This window comes from Dendrobium catenatum, unplaced genomic scaffold, assembly GCF_001605985.2.
Source record: "Dendrobium catenatum unplaced genomic scaffold, ASM160598v2 fragScaff_scaffold_1216, whole genome shotgun sequence".
Classification (NCBI taxonomy): domain Eukaryota; kingdom Viridiplantae; phylum Streptophyta; class Magnoliopsida; order Asparagales; family Orchidaceae; genus Dendrobium; species Dendrobium catenatum.
In genome coordinates, this window is record NW_021319678.1 from 63,586 (window position 1) to 80,920 (window position 17,335).

At 32.9% G+C, this 17,335-nt stretch overlaps 2 protein-coding genes across 5 annotated transcripts in view; both read right to left on the reverse strand.

The window, feature by feature from the left end:
- The window catches only part of LOC110110845 (transcription factor LHW), a 38,919-nt gene extending 33,097 nt beyond the window's left edge, over positions 1-5,822 (reverse strand). For 3 of the 4 annotated variants that reach the window (XM_020842485.2, XM_020842483.2, XM_028699069.1), the window contains exons 1-5: positions 5,222-5,822; positions 4,736-4,945; positions 4,506-4,587; positions 3,353-3,394; positions 3,178-3,237 (exon numbers count right to left, since the gene is read on the reverse strand). In XM_020842485.2, the coding sequence (XP_020698144.1) occupies positions 3,178-3,237; positions 3,353-3,394; positions 4,506-4,587; positions 4,736-4,945; positions 5,222-5,319 (492 nt within the window). In that variant the 5' untranslated portion in view covers positions 5,320-5,822. The remainder of the gene's footprint in view (positions 1-3,177; positions 3,238-3,352; positions 3,395-4,505; positions 4,588-4,735; positions 4,946-5,221) is intronic. The other variant, XM_028699068.1, reaches the window with a different exon arrangement.
- Positions 5,823-16,660: 10,838 nt separating this feature from the next.
- LOC110110847 (40S ribosomal protein S24-1) lies at positions 16,661-17,216 on the reverse strand. Its single transcript, XM_020842487.2, has one exon. It carries the CDS (start codon positions 17,195-17,197, stop codon positions 16,781-16,783), a length of 417 nt encoding a protein of 138 aa, XP_020698146.1. The 5' UTR covers positions 17,198-17,216; the 3' UTR covers positions 16,661-16,780.
- Positions 17,217-17,335: the final 119 nt, after the last annotated feature.

The window sequence follows — 17,335 nt, forward strand, 5'->3', positions numbered from 1 at the left end:
TCAATAGCATGGATGAGTGTCTTACAATACCCTTTAAAAGTGAATGAAAATTCTACCACTAAACAACAAAAACAGCCCCCGTCATACATAAATTCAAAACCTAAAAATTTTAGACATAAAAGGATCATCCTACACCAAGTTACTCTGAAATGGATGGCTAGGATTAGGGGTGTCAAAATTGAGTTGCAGTTCGGGTTTGAGTCGAACCCAGAACTGATCCGACACTATTTGACACAACTCGAACCCGACCCATTTTTGCAAACGAGTCATAAAATTCAAGCCTGACCCAACCCGTCGGGTTTTCAAGTTGACCCAACCCAACTGGCCGAAGAAGCACACAAACTGGAGGAACTTAGTCAAACTGTCGAAGGAGGCAACTCGTCTCGTCGAAGCCGGACGAGTGAGTCGTGGACACTTGACAGGAAGGAACGTCGCTAAAGATGGAGAAGAGGAAAATCAAACTTATTACCCTAAGCTCAATAGGAAGGAATATCGTCTCGTGCGGGGCCGGGAGCCACAAGAACTAGAGGAAAAGCAAACCCTAGGCTCGCCGCCTGCGTGCGAGACTGTGGGAGGAACGCCGACGGATCAATGCGTAGTCAGCCTAAGAGGTTGAGCCAGATCGGGCGTGCCACGTGCGGGAGACTTCCAATCCAACCGAAGGAACGTCATTGTGATGTCGTCTACTCGTCTTGCTGAAGATGTCAAGACTTCCAATCCAACATTCCATCGTGAAGATTTTGAGAATATGTTGTGACTTTCGATCGATCCAACTGAAGGAACGTGACGAACATCATCGTGAAGATGTCGTCCTGTCGACTCGACGAAGACTCGAAGCCGAAGGCAAGCTGTTGTGACTTACTAACTTCCAATCCAACACTAAGGAATGTCAGGTTAGCGCCGTAGTGGGTTGACCCGAGGGACTGTGACTGGGTGGAGGATGGGGTCAAATCCAGGTCAACTTCAAGTTAGCGAGTTGACCCGAACCCAACCCAATTTTTCAAACGGGTCAAATTTTGGAACCCGAATCCAACCCATGTGCCTTCCGGGTTGACGCTAACCCGGAATTTTCGAATCGGGTTCGAGTTGGATTTTCGGGTCATGTAAAATATTGACACACCTAGCTAGGATGATATCTCATGCTACCCTTGGAATCTTGATGAAAAAGTAGTCATTGCATGCATTTTGAGCCATTGGATTAAACAGAAGGTTGATTTGGATGACAAACTCAATTAGCCATGAGGAGTAGAAAGACGATCTACCCTTAACCATATTGAATGGATGGCTAGGATGATTGGCTTGCTTTCAAATTTATTTGATGGCTAAAGTAGGTTTGAATTTGGGCTTAATTTGAGATTAATTTGAGATGAATTTATGTAGAATTTTGTATTTCATTTATGCATATATAATCTTCTTTTCTTTTTTCTTTTTTCTTTTCTTTTCTTTTCTTTTCTTTAGTTTTATATTATTATTATATGTAGGTGCGTTTTTGATTTATGGATTTCATTTATTAAAATTTAATGTCTTGATTTTTTAATGATAATTCATTTTAGGTTTTTTTAGGATTTTAAAGTTGATTTAAATTTTATTTTAAATGAAATCAAGTAGAATTTTGTTATTTATTTATTTTCTTTTCTTTACTTTTTATTTGTTTCATATTTTATATTTTCATTTGAAAAAATTATTTATTATATTTATTTAATTTATGTTTTAACAAGAGAAAATTCCCCATATATATATATATATATACACACACACACACACACACACATACATAAAAAAAACTTTTGAAAATACTTGTGATTAATCCCAAAAAGGAGGTTAACAGGATTATCCATAATTTCAATGTAACTAGCCATCATGTGAAATTGAGCAAATACATTCAACTATATCTTTCTACCACTAAAATGGTTTTAAAGGATTCAAAATAAAATAATACTCATAATAAGTAGCACCAAGGTTTGAAATTGCACAATTGGATATTGAGACGTTTTTCGTTCATAAGACGAGGCGTAAGCCTTAAAATCCAAAAATTGCATAAAGTGAAATAAATGATAAAAATGATTTTTATATAATACTCAAATATTTTGTTAAAAGATGACACACTAATTTTCTATTGAACTATGAAGTAACAATTGGCATACATATGAAATAAAAAATTGCACAAGACATAAAATAATAAGTGATAAATTATAAGAAATAGAATTTAAATTCAAATATTATAAGAGTAAATAACATAAAATATAGGAATTGCATAAAACTATAACATAACATCAACTTCATATTCTTTCTTTCGCAGTTTCATATTCATCCACATTTAATTCATAAAGAAAGTTAAAATAGTTAGTAGCAACTCAAAAATCATCTGCACTGTCAACACTGAAGTCTTTATGTAAGTCATCATCATAACAAATTGGTCTTTACCCTAGCTCATCCTGTGGATTTCAATGTATTTCAATCTATTTCTTCTTCATTTATTTCATTCATCTTCCTTTTTCATAAAAGTTTATTATCAACATAAAGATAAGATTAATACTTCAAAAGTTTTAGAGCATGTGGTGGTGTGCGGTTTTCAATACCCGACAGCAACTTCAACGGTGGTTGTTGTGATACAAGAGGCCGGCTGGAGGTCGAGGAAGTTGATGTGGCTCAGGGTTGTCTGAAGGCGTGATTATTCAGGCTTTAGCTTAAGAATTAGGTAAATTTTAATAAAAATATATATATAAATAGAGTGAAGCATATACCTCACTCTAGCAAGACAAGGCATGCCTCAAGGAAGCGCTCAGCAAAGCTGAGGCGCAAGCCTCATAAAAAAGCTCGAGGCGTAAGCCTTGAGGCATTTTTCATTGGAATTGCATTGAGGCCGGCCTCAAGGCAAGCCTCTAATTGCACAATTTTAAATGATGAATAGAACCATGTTATGCATAGGTGCATCAAGTCCCTAACATTCAGTTTAAGTGATACCAGACAATTTGCAACTCTTAGTAGCTTGCAGATGCAAAGACATGGGAAATATAAAAAATGCTCAACTTCATAAATATAATAATTATATGACCAACACCAACAAAAAGCATGATATAAATCATTAATACTTGGAGGTAGACATACTTTATAAAGTTCTCAAATTTTCACCCTGAAGAGAATTTTAGGAAAAGAGAGCGCGAAGAAAGAACATACCATTTGGGTGGAACCAAGCTGAAGAACACCTTGTGGAAGGACAGGAATAACAGCTATTGTCTAACAAACAAACATTATCAAGTTCAAAGATGGCCATGAAAAAGAGTATTATGTAAATGAGCATAACAGCAACATTCCACACAAATGAAAACACAATCTTCTTAAAAATACAAACCTGTATGCCTGCCAGTAATTGTTGATTTATCTCAACCATATCCTGTAGAAATAATAGAAATCCAACATGAAATTTGTTAAAATATCAAAATATATAGTTCCAGGTTTGTTGCAAGAAGGAATTTTAAGATATTATATCAACTACGAAGACTAAAGAATTATGAAAGAAGATTTTATTCACACTTAAAGCATATCTTCATCATGATTGCTGAACAAAGAAAGCATGCAGAGCAAAGGTAGCAAGGTATTTTCACTATGGTTGTTGAATTCAAGAAAATGTACAAGGATAATTATGAGGTTAAACACTAGGAAACAAAGATGGGCTCAGCAATCCCTCTCATTTGAATATAAAACCCATCCCTTCTCATGAAAATGGTCACATCCTCATCACTCTCCCTCAAATGGGAGATTTTCACACACTATCAAGTATTAAGCACTATTAAGAGCACACCCAATCACATGGTCTACACATGAGTCACATCATCTTGAAGACTTGAACCTTAATCAAAATAGAAAGATTCAAATAAAATAGGAGCCTCTTACCATGTAGATTAATCAATCCCAACATATTAGTTATGAAACCCCTTGTTGATGGCAGAACACAAATGGACCATGTTGAGCTCATTACAAGAATCAACAGCCAACTTAAAATCTTAAGCAAATTGTTAAAGGTATACCACTAGCAGATAAATGTCTGAATTCACAGTTCCGCATTTGCATCCAACAAGAACCTTATTAGAACTTGCTCTTCATAATCAACATACCATCATGACAATCTTCCTCGTCATTAAATCACATCTAGGGATGCCTATGGTATTGGTTCTAATTTAGTTGTGTTCTTACAACTCGTTTCCCGTCCCTTGCCAGTTTCTCTTGGATGAATATTTATCAAATTCAATTCCTAATCTAATCACTCATTCAAGACTACTACTACTAAATAATTCATGACCAGCTATGACAAATATCACAGTGTAAAATGTTCAGACCAACAAAATCTATATCTTTCAAAAATAAAAAAGACATTCATTTTCCACTATTAGGATCATGAATTATTTCAAGGAATCTAATTTTCATTATTAGTCCAACAATCTTCATAAATCTGCATGAAGCCACAAACTGCAAGAAAATCCATAAAAGTTAACTAGTAAATATACTTTGGTTGCTGCATATTGTGGGTTTAGGTTGCCTTTCAGAATCCACTGATGATTCCCTGTCGAAGCAGCTTTCCCAACTACCCTGTCAAACCAATACAACAAGTGTTAGATGTCACATATAAGGATGAGTGGCCTCCACAAAACATCCATCAAGGGGATAAAATGCAGGTCTAGAAGAATCCCAAGCAGAAAGATTTTAGTTCTTCAGAAGAAGAAAAAAACATGCATACCCGTCTCCCACAGCATGTACTTGGCTCGTCATTCTCTTATGAACCAGCGTGTAGATTCTGTCCTCAGTCGGGCGACCAAGCTCAGCAAAGCGTTCCTCGCACCGAGAACCGCGAAGAAGACCCTTCTCCTTAATGAGTAAATCCATGGCTTCAAAACCGGATAATCCACCATGCATTCGTCCACAAAAGCCATCCTCCCAGATCAAATACCTAGAAAATTTCCCAAATAATAATAAACTTCACTGCTTTCGCATAAGAAGATTTTCCCAAATATATATTTATTTGATAAATGACAGCAGATCAAAACCAAAGAACTCAAACCAGAGTGACAGTTCCTAAAAAGCGCATACTCTACAAATCAATCACACGCATAAAAGTAAACATCATGCTGGATTAAGGAACCGTCGTAAAAAACAAAAGAAAGAACAAAGGTAAAAAATCTCACCCCCAAGCTTCAAACCGTAAACCCTAAAAATCCAAACGTACCTTTGCTCCTGCAGACCAACCGCCCTCCAGAAAACAGCATAAGACCACCCAATCTCGACGCAGAGGCGCCTCAACGCGTCTCCGAGTACAAGCCCCATTACCGTAAGCTCCCTTGAAACCCTGAGCCTCTTATATTTCTTCAGAGAGGAAGAATCCGGCAATGCCTTTTGTCTCTGTCAACAACTAACTCTCCCTGCAACAACCCCTTCCCGCCTGCTTCGCCCTGAGCCCCTCTCGTCGCTTCCTCGTCGCCCGTCGGCGACCCATGTACTCCTAGAGAAGCGCCGCGAAGAGTGATCAGGGACTAGAAAGAGAAGAATATCTTAGAAAGGCGAGACCTTTGAATCCTATATCGACGAACGGCCTACTCCACATCGGTGGCGATGGCTCTACTCCCGTGGCCTGCCATCATTCTCTTCATCCGGCGCTGAATCGCAAATCGAGGAAATATTCTATTCAACTCAGCAAGTGCGTGAGAGAGACTGAGAGAGAAAGAGAGGGAAAATTTAATAATAGAGGAAAAACATCCGGCGGTCTCGCCGGCTCGCCCTCACCGGAATTGTCGTTAAGTTCCCCGCCGGAGCATGATAAGGCCTCTCCTTTTATTTATATTCTGAAATATTAAGAGATTTTATTTACATTTATTTTAAAGTATATATAATATCGTATAAATGCTAAATTATCATTTTTGAAGAGAAAATGTTCGAATAGGTTCCTTTATGAAGATCAAAATAATTCGTTATTACATAAAAGTAATAATTTGCTCTATAGACCTTTTAAAATATAGATCAAATTAATTTTTCTGTTGTATCATTAGGTTTCATTTGAGATAATTTTTTTATTGTTTCTTAAAGTAAATTTTCAGTACAAAATTTTTAAATTAAAAATTTTCGTACTAAAAAGTTACTTTAAAAAGTAATAAGAAAGCTATCACAGACAAATGAAACCTTAAACACATATTTAGACTTATTTTGGTGCGACTTTTTTTATGATTTCTAAAGAAGTTTTATAGTATAAAAAAAAATTTGTACTGAAAAACTTCTTTAAAAATCAATAAAAAAGCCATTTCAAATAAAATTTTAAGGAGTCACATGTTAAAATAAAATATTTAAATAATCGATAATTAATATTATCTTTAGTAAAGAGTGGTGGGACCCTTATTCTTACTCCAATTTTTGAGTTATTTTTAATAATGAACATAAAACTTTTTTAAAATAATTTCTCTAATTGTATAATCATAAAATTTAAATGCATATTAATCATAAATTTAAAAAATATTTAAATTTTTTTAATAACAAAATAAATAAGTAAAACTACATATAAAGTAAATTATTTTTTATTCATTTCTATCTATTTAATAAATATAAAGTGAAGAAAAAATGATGAGATTCAACTCAGTCATAATGAACGGCTCAACACCAATCGCGATTAGCGCGCGATTCCTTTTGTCGACTTCTGGCTCGGAAAATTTGTCCATATTCCCCCGAGCTTCCAGGGAAGTGAGTGGAAGTGGCAGGTGGGACTACTTTACCCCTGCATTTGTATGAAATTACGGGAACACGTCTGGGGTTGTTTTAATAATTATTTAATTTATACTTCTCTATTCTTTTCATGCAAATTTTTATTTATTTTTTTTGGTTATTTAAAGGAGTTGTCTGACAAGAAGTTGGTGTTGTCTTCAATTTTTAGGGCTATTAAAACGTTTAGATGGCTCTAACATAGAGGTTTGCTTTCTTTAATGCTTGCTAGTTGCTATGCTTAATTATTTTTATAATTTTTTTTAATTTTTTTATTGAGTTTGTTAATATTGTAAATAAATTTATTTAAAATTTTTATTTTGAAAATTTTTAGGTGGCCTAATGAGTAGGAGAATTACATATATTTTTATTTTATTGATTCATTTGTTCAAATAACATTAATTTTTAAGATTTTAGGTTTTTTTTATTATTTGAAACTTTCATTACTTGAAAAAATATCAAGAAAAAGATGTTACACTATGGGATACATTTATATCTAAAATAAAATAATATTTTTATTGATTAAATTTTAATGTATGCTAAATTGAGCATATTTTATTTTATTTATGAAAAAAATTAGAGTAATTTGTTGAGGATGTTTTATTTATTTTTCATATGATTATCATACAGTATACTCTTGAAGTTGCATTAAGGCTTCGTTTGGGATGGCTTTTTTATTGCTTTTTAAATTAATTTTTAGTATCAATTTTTTAATTTTTTAATAAAAAACTACTTTAAGAAACAGTAAAAGCCATTCTAAACAAAGCCTAAATGTTATATCTAATCAATTGTTTAGTTAATGGTTTAAGATAATAATTTTTGCATAATTATAATATGATTGAAATCAACTTTAAAAAAATGAAAATTAATCTTGATTATCATAACATTTTTTTATCTCAAACACAAATGGTCGTATAAGATAAGAGCATAACACACTTTTTAACATTAAAAACTCTTGGATTTGTGAAATTAGTATGATTATGTTTAGTTACTTTTTATAAAAACTAGTGCCCATCATTCAAAAGAGGAGCCTTTTTACATAATGTCTTACTGCAATCAACAAAGGTGACACAAATGGCATTGATTTTAGAACTCACATTTTAATTGTAAATATTGTAAGATTGTATAGTGATTGGGTTTCGACGTACTAGAGGTAGCTATGGTACAAATTTTACAAAAGATGCATTGGTCCTTAGAAATATAGTTGTGAAATAAGCAAGATTACAATATAGGCCTTGAGGGAGATAATTATAACATAGGCAATATTGTGATGTACTTCTTATTGTTGCAAAACTTGTGGCATAAATGAGATTATATAGGTGTTTAGGGTGATTATTATGTAGTAAATGAGATTGCAACATAAGTCTTCTTGAATATTAATATATTTCAAGCGAAATAATTGCACATGTCTTGAGGGTGATGATCATAATATAACATAGTTTGTGGGTCAAGTCTTAAGGGATAGTTATGTCATAGTGAATGTTATAATACAATTTTTATAATGAAGTTGTCTATGGTGTAAGAAAGATTGTAATGTAAGTATAAAATAATTGTCCACAAAACATGTCAGATTGTAGCAGTCTTATCAAGGAATTTAGAATATGTGATGTTTTGGCATAGGTTTGAAGGAGATGATTATTGCATAAGTAAGATTTAATTTCTAACTAAACAAAAAAATACTTCTAAATGTTTATTCTGAGTTAGGACTCCTTGTTGCTACCCCAAAAGTATCACATAGGAGCACAAAAACTTATAAGAAATGAGATAATTTTAAGGATCATTAGAAGTTATTAAAAGTTTAATTTGGTCAAATTTTTTTGTGCTACAGGTATCAATAATTTTTTTAAAAATAATTGTTGAAGTAAAAACACTAGAACTAAAATTCTTTATGATTCTTCTCTTCTAACCTTAGCAAGAGGATTATGTATACACAATCAAGAATAACTTGAATTTTTTAAAGATCGATCTTAAGACTAGGAAAAAGTACAAGAAAATCTAAGAAGGTAAATTTTTTTATTCAAAATAAGCAACACTTCATATTTATATAAAGTTTTTCTTCTCTTAATTTGTAACATATATGTCATAGATGATGCAAAATTGGTCTTGATTACTACTATATACAAGTATGTCATTAAAGTATATAACAAGAAACTTATCATTGAAGGTTTCAAGATAGCATTCATTAATATCATCTAAAAGTTAAGTGTATCAGAAAGGCCATAAAGCATCGCTAACCACTCAAATAAACCATCGATGTTTTTGAAAATGATCTTCAACTCATCCCCTTAGTCTAATCCTTATTTAGCAATAACCACTTATGGAGTCTATCTTAGAGAACTAAGCAACTCCAGAAACCTAGTCAAACATATCATCAATTCTAGGTATATGAAACAAGTGATTAATGGTAATATTATTGATGGCCGAACTATCAACACACATACTTCAAGAATCATCTTTCTTTAAAGCCAGTGAAGCAAGGGGCATCATGTATAGGTTGACTCTATTGTAGGAATCATTTTCTTAACAAGTCATCTATTTATTTTTTATTCTTAACAAGTCTACATGATTCATCTTATAGCATTCAAGATTAGGCAATTGAGGTCCTGGGATGAAATATATTGAATGTTGAATTTGCTTCATCAGAAGTAATTCATCAAACAAAACATTCTGAACTATATCAAATATTAAGAGATAAGAGGTTGGATACAATAAGGAAAACTCAATCTCTAAGATAGTGTAAGATTCATTTCCATGTAGGATATGAAATGAAGAAAGATGAAAAGATTTCCGCACAATTAAACTAACAAGCTAAAAAACTTAGTAGGTGAATTAGAGGACACTAAAATTTTCTCATCAAAAAGCCCCTAGAAAACCAACAATTTCTATTTATTTATTTTGGTTATATGTTAGATGATATTTTATAATAAGGATTTTCTAGCAGAAGGTACATTGTTGATGCATCTCTTAGAATGCTTATTGAGCCTAAGAGGCACAGTGCAACCTCAATTGATTGATCTTTATCTCCAATGTCCAAGCTTTTTTACAAAGAGAAAACTCTTGAGCATGATTATAACTAGAGATTCTTGATATCAAGTTCACCCATTTTACTCAATTTTAAATGTCAATATGTTGAAACATTCTCCCAAGACTACTGAAGCCTCACCAATCAAGTCTGAGAGGTGAGGATAACTCTCTAAGAATAAACCTAAATTAGATGAATATTAACTTTATATAACGCAGTAATCGACTTCATCATCAAAGATCCCTTTCTCTAGTCAATCTTTAGGCTTCAACACTAATATTTTTTTATTATGGAATTTAAATACATATCATGAATTTCTTATGAATTTACACATAACACCCAAATCTTTAAATTATATCAAAAGTATAGTTAATAGTAAATTTCTAAAATAGGATACATCTTTTCATGCATAAGTTTTCAAGTAATTGTGACACCAAAATATTATATCAATAAATATAAATTTTAAGATGCTACCTATGATGATATATTTATATATATATATATATATATTCTCTTTTATTTTTTTTATTATTTTATTTTTTTCATCACCTTTTCAACAAGCAAATCTTTCCAATAGAACTTTGGAAACCTTAAAATCAAGATAGAGACAAACTCCATTGGCACAAGATAGCTATTGTGATTAATACCACTAATTTCTCTTTTCAAAAATTTATGTCCCACCATTGTTGGCTTGTTGCCTTGTTGGAGAGGTCAGTATATTTAGTTTATTATTTTTTATTGAAAGAGATCAATGAGCCAAAGTAAGCTAGTGTGCTCTCCACCCTTTCTAGTGGGGTTAGATCTCTATGTTTATTGATGATAATGATGCCCACCTTCATCTTATTTTTATACATATTAAGATAGAGTAAAGTAGATATTTCTTTAATTTTGGGACACAAATTGTCATCAAATTATGATATCTAATAATATAAAATAATGAAGTTAAATTGATAACAAGTTAGGTTTCATTGGGACAACTTTCGTACTGCTTTATAAAGCAGAATTTTAGACAATTTTTTTTTTGAAAAAGGTAATTTTGTACTAATATGTTACTTTAAAAGCAGTAAGAAAGCTCTCCCAAACAAAGCCTTAGAAATATTTGTTTTTTTTCATTTTTTTTATGTTTTCCATATAGTTGATGTAATAGAATATGGTAATGTTTTTAAAAACTTTTTTCATGTTTTTTAAATTATTTTGAATTTTATGATTAGAAGCATTTTTTTCATAATCAGATTTAATATATATAACATGATAATTATAGATATTTTTGTTACCCAATTTAAATTTTAATAGAAATCTGTATTAATATATTAATGATTCTAAGATTTGTCATAAATGAAAAGAATTTTGTTCAAAATATTTCCTAGTTGCATGCAAGTAACTTATCCTAAATTGGCATGGGTGTCACCTTCCTCTAGCGAGAAGGCGAGTTTCGTTGAACTCATCCTACATATATGAGCGAGATAACGAGCTGGAACGAAGTCGCCCTCTTGCGGACGAGATACTGAGCTGCACCTTTCTTAAGCCCCACTTCATATAATGACCAACGCCGTCGATCTTATACTAATCTTCGATACCCGGTCGAAATTCTTGTTGATTGAGGTCTCGAATCCGGCACTGATCTTATGTGTGACTTGATCAACCTAATTCATTAGAAGAAGACTCAAAATTAGCTGACCAGCAGCAAGAATATTAAAGGGAGAAGGATCATAATTTCAATTGATTTTGTGCACCTCTTAGTCATATGAACGCACGTCAGCTGAATTGAAGTGTTGTGCTAGTTCTGAAACTGCTTTGAACTAACCACATCATGATTCAATCATTTGTAGCAGGTAGCAAATTAAATTACTTTCTTTATGAAAGGGGTATGCCAATCTTGTTTCAACAACTACTATAAAGTGCTGATGAGAACATTTATTCGAATCAAATTCATTATTAAAAAAAAAAACAAATGGTTCATTATTAAATTATGTAGGTTTTGTTTGGAATAATTTTTTTTTACTACTTTATTTTTCAGATAGCAATTACAATTTTGATTTAATCGTTAATATTTTTTTAAAAAATTTGTACTTTTTTTTTTTGGGAAAATTTGGGGCGAGGCCCGTATATTGAATATACCAAAATTACAGAATTACAGAGATACAGAAAATGAGGCTAGAAAACTAGCCAAAACTATACCCAATAACCCCAATGAAAGAACCACAAAAATGAAAACGCAGGCAAAAGAAAACAAAAACCAGGACTCAGTTAGCCTGGAGACTGCCCAAGGACAAACTAACATCAAAGCCAGAAAGCTCATAAGTCCAGTGCCAACAGAGAACATCACAAAATTCTCCCTGGTTGCCAATGAAGAACAGCACCAGAGTGGAGCGGGGTGCACGCAAAGCTGCCAGGCCAAACAAAATGCCATAGGTGAAAAGAACTCCAAAGGCCGTCCAGAGGGAGAGGCACGAGGGCAGCTCCAGTCTTGAAAGCCATTTTATGGAACTACTTTAAAAAGTTAACTTTATCTTCGTTTGAGACAGCTTTTTTCTGCTTTTTAAAGTGATTTATTTTTTATAAAAAGTTCTAATTCATGAAATTTTGTACTAAAAAGTCGTTTTAGAAAACAACAAAAAAGTTGTCTCAAACGAATCCTTTATCTACAACAATTTTACAAAATAGTAAGAAAACTATTCCAAATAAAGCATAGGTAAAAATCCAAAATAAGTTGGGTAGCTTCAATATGATGATTGAGGACTCTTGAGACCATAAACCCTATTATCCTAAGTCATTAGGATGCTTAGCAAAATTTAACCATAGAATGATCTATTTATAAGAAAAGTAAATAATTATAAATAATTAACATATCAATATTCGCATAAAACATCTAAATTAGTTATACAAATAGTCTGAAGATTTTTTTTTTTTTGCATAAATAAATATCAAAACTTAGATATTAAATATATAAATATATGCAAAATTGTTTTGTCCTTGTGTGAATCCCCAAAATTTTAATTGTATGAAAATAATATATCATGTTAGCTACATATAATAGAAACAACAAAGCTTCAACTGCACTCGAGAGATTATTACATGCAGAGTCTGAACACGTTCGGAGGTCAATTCGGACGAGCCGCATCACCCAATGCACTGCTTAGCATTAGGTGAAGTGGTGCGTCTAGATTAGGCTCCCGACGTGTCCGGACTCCACACGTAATAATTTTTTTCCTGTTTGACATCTGTAGCATTACTTTTAACATCCAAATACTAAAAACTAATTATGATTATTATTGTTGCGGGCTAGAAATTACGCGGCGATAGAGATTTGATTCTACGTCTTAGCGTTGTACGTATAACTAGCACACACAGAGAACACAGGATTTTTTACGTGGAAAACCCTAAAAAGGGAAAAAACCACGAGGCCTAGCCCAGTTGAAAATGGTTCCACTAGATTTTGAGTCGGTTACAAAAGACTGAATCACCTCCAGGGGTGAACAGATTACAATCAATTACTTAAGTAAGGCGTCGGGTCCTCGGCAGGACGTAGGGACTGAATGTCGGGCCCTGAGTAGGACGTAGGGACTTAGTGCCGGGTCTTGAACAAGACATTATTTTGAAACTGTAAAAATATAAATATAATATGGAAGTGATAATTGAATTTAATCAAATTATATTTGTGAGTTGTGAAGAAATAACTATAAGTTTTATTTATTCTGATTTAATTGTCTGTTGTTGTAGGTGCGGTGGGCCAAACGGCTTGTGCTCTCCGAAAAATAATGGGCTTATGGGCTGGACTATTCTGAGTAGCCCAAGTTGTAGCATCAGTGTAAACCAAAGCAAGTGGGCCTAGAATGCTTTTAAAGAGTAAAATTTTGACCCATAGTTTTCCCGCACCCATAGTTTCCTTGTGGGAAGTATTAGATTGTCTTCATTTAGCTGTGGTGCAAAATCTTCGTATTCAAAAGAAAGAAAGAAACGAAGCTAAAAGAAATGATAGGTTTGATTTGAGTATGGATTCATTTGATTGAGCATAAGGTGAAGCTATTGTATCTCTTAATAAGCACTCAAATTTGTTGGCCTTTCGGTGTTCAAAAGCATTTTTATCTATTTTATGAGATCATCTTCACATATTAAAATATGGTGTATTGATAAAATAGTTTGTTCATCTCTACATCAATTATATATAATTGATACATTATCAAAAATCAGCTTGATCTAGCACGAATCACGATACAAATATGACTAAAAAACTTACAAAATTAAATTTGGAGTCATCTGAACTCTGATTTCAACAAACTTTTAGTCAAATTGATCATCTCAAGGAGACGAATCCACTAACACCAAATTCGAGCCCAAATGTGCTCAAATCAAAAGACCAAAGCTTTTTTGGAATCCTTAGAGCATTAATTGGATGATTAAATGATATTTAAATATGACATGCTTATACTCAAATCGAGCATCTCAGCGAGACAAATAATCCAACAAGCCCAAGATCACTCAATTCTGAATATCTAGGGCATTTAAATTCTTGATAACTACTAAGATCAAGGGTATCCCTATAAGCTTTTTGATGGAGCACTCCCAACATGCACTTGATCTTCTATATATTTATTAGCCATGCCACTAAAAAAATATATAAATATCCTTCTCATTCTTCACATCAGGGGGCAGGAGGATAGAAAGCTTGAGAGCTCTAGACATCCTCTATTCAATAATGCCACCTCCGGAGTTCTTCATGACCATCGATTGTAGCTAAACTTCCGTCCATTTTCCAACTATCACTAAAACTCTTCTTGAATGCTATTGGGGTCGAATATCCTCCCAAATACTGTCGCGCCCTGACTATGTTTCTTCCGAGCATCGTCGCCCGTCAACTATCACTGAAACTCTTCTTTAATCCTTGGGAACACTCTTTATCCTCTTCTATTCGCTCTGTTTATAGCCATGATGATATATATTAGTAAACTGACCAATTTTATTAGCATTCATAGCTTTTTGATGCAAGATTTGGCTCATTTATTACCCTACACAATATTAGGTGTCATTTATATATCAAATTGAGAATCTATATAAAGGAAAAAAAAAACTTTGTTTCATATATAATTATAGTACAAACTTTGAATAATTTGAAATTGCTTTCTTATTTTCTCTCAACAAAGATATTAAACATTGGATGAATAATTGAGAAAAGTGAAAGGAGATAATAATGGGTTAATTGTTTGTATATTTGCCCTTATTTTATTTTTTACTATATAAAATTTTTCCTAAAGTTAGTCCAAAAATATGAAAAATTAATAAATAAGGTGATAAATATTTTACTAGTATATGATTATTTTTTAATTGATAGAAAGTTTTTTAAAAATTGAAATAAATTATTTTAAAATATTATAGCTAACATTTTGTTCAGATGCATCATGATTATATCTTTTATACTATTTTGAAATAAATAAGAAGATTTTGTGATCCATTTTGATCCTTTGTAATTGTTAATTTTTTAATAAGTTTAATATTTGTTTTAATTAAATGATATAAATATAGTTTTATTATATTTAAATATATTATTTCTTAATTAAATGAATTGGCATGGAAAGAATTTCTGGTGACTAAAAACCAAAGTTTATGACAATTTATGCTATTGAAAGAATAAAATTACTTTCAATTTATTAATTTTCAATTTTGTTGAATATAAATTCTATACCTTAAAAGATATATTTTAAAATATTTTGACATTTTTAAAATTTTCTCAAACTATATATTTTTTTTATTTGAATTCAATGTAAATTATGTGTAGTAAGATTCAAGTTTTTTTTTTCTTTCACTAATTCGAAGTATATACAAATAACTATTTTTCAGTAATTCCTCTCAATCATTAAAGAAGGAATCAAATTTCACAACACATCCATAGAACCTTAGTGGGTAGCCTAGCCTGCCTATTACCCTTGCGCTTACCATATCGAGAATGGCGTCCCTTCCTCTTTGCTTCTACCATGTGTCTAGCACGAGATATGTAGTTAATCTTCATAGGTTTCTTAATAATGAAACTATCCTTCCCCAACTTCTGAATGTTTTGCCTTGAGTTTGTTATGGATATCTCACGGACCTCATTAGGGTCGAGCCAGACTTTCCCCCCTTTTTTTTAAACAAAGTACTCATATCAAAGTTTAGAAATCCAGTGTTCATAGCATTGATTTGTTCTAATGGCAAAATAATGAAAATTGCAAGAACGCTACAACAAGCACTAGCTGAAAATAAACAACCATTAACAGGACCTCACTTTGAAGAACTCTTGTTTAGTTTTGTAAGCTCGCGTTAAATAAAATGTCCTCCCTTGAACTTAGCAAAAATAACCTTGAATCTATCAAAATCATTTTGTTCAGCTCTCTTCTTTTGCACAATAAGTTTCCTTCCCAAGAGCTTTTCTCCCACTTATTCTTTGACATCAGCTGCATCCATGGCCACAATCAATTTGCTCTTCTTGGGAATTTTAGGAATGTCAATCTTGATATATGTAAGGGACAACCTCTTGAAGTTTATTTGTCCACGAACAATGTCAGGTGCATCAACTAAAGCCTGGTTCTGATCGATGACATCGACGATAACAACAAGTCTTCCATACTCCTTCCCATAGTTGATGAGTGCTACCCTACCGATCTCTACATACCTCTGAAACGACATGGCTTTTGTTACCTTGTAGAAGCAACCGAGAATGGAGCTAATGTGCTAGGGTTTCGAACATCCCACAATTAGCTGCGCTCTCAGACAGCTGCTTTTATAGCTCGAGCAACACCATTGTCTCTGCCGCCATCCACACTCGCTTTGCACAAAAATAAAAGCCCAACAGAACTCCATGTGTTTTTTTAATAGAAATCTAATGCTCAAGTCATACAATTAACAACAAATGGGTAATGAAAAAAAATCTTTAGAAGAGATTTAACATCACAAACTATAAAAGACTAATGAAATAGTTCCAAAATCCAAAATCACTCAAAGCACTAAAAGATTGTAAATTATAATCTCATAAGTAGCCGAATACATCATTCATTTCTTCTTGCCCGACTTAGCAGCATCTCCAGCTTTGGTCTTCTTCACACCACGGATTTTCTTAGCTCTGTTCTTTCTTTCTTTCATCTGCTTCCTTGATTTCTCCACCTTTGTGGCCAATCCATTCCTAATGAGTCGGTATTTGGGCTCAAACTTCTTAGCGCTCTCCACAGAATCATATATCAGGCCAAACCCAGTAGACTTCCCACCGCCAAAATGCGTTCTGAATTTGAACACAAAGATCGAGTTCTGATCCTTAACATCATACAACTTCGCTAGTTTCTCTTTCAACTCAGCCTTGGACACATTTGGCCTTCCCGGATGAAGAACATCGATCACGAATTGCTTGCGCGATAGAAGGCGATTAGTCATGAACTTTCGGGTCCTGATGGTAACTGCTTTGGAATCTGCCATTGTTTTTCCTCCCTCCGATCAGGAAAATCTCGCGCCGCTTGTAAATGAAAGAAACTGGCGAGAAGGTGACTCCTGAGGACGTGAAAGGTGGAACAATAAAACTCCATGTTATATTTATGGGGAGAAGAATAATAAATC

Coding starts and splice junctions, on each gene's coding strand:
- LOC110110847 (XM_020842487.2), bottom strand. CDS start 17,197: ATGGCAGATTCCAAAGCAGTTACCATCAGGACCCGAAAGTTCATGACT.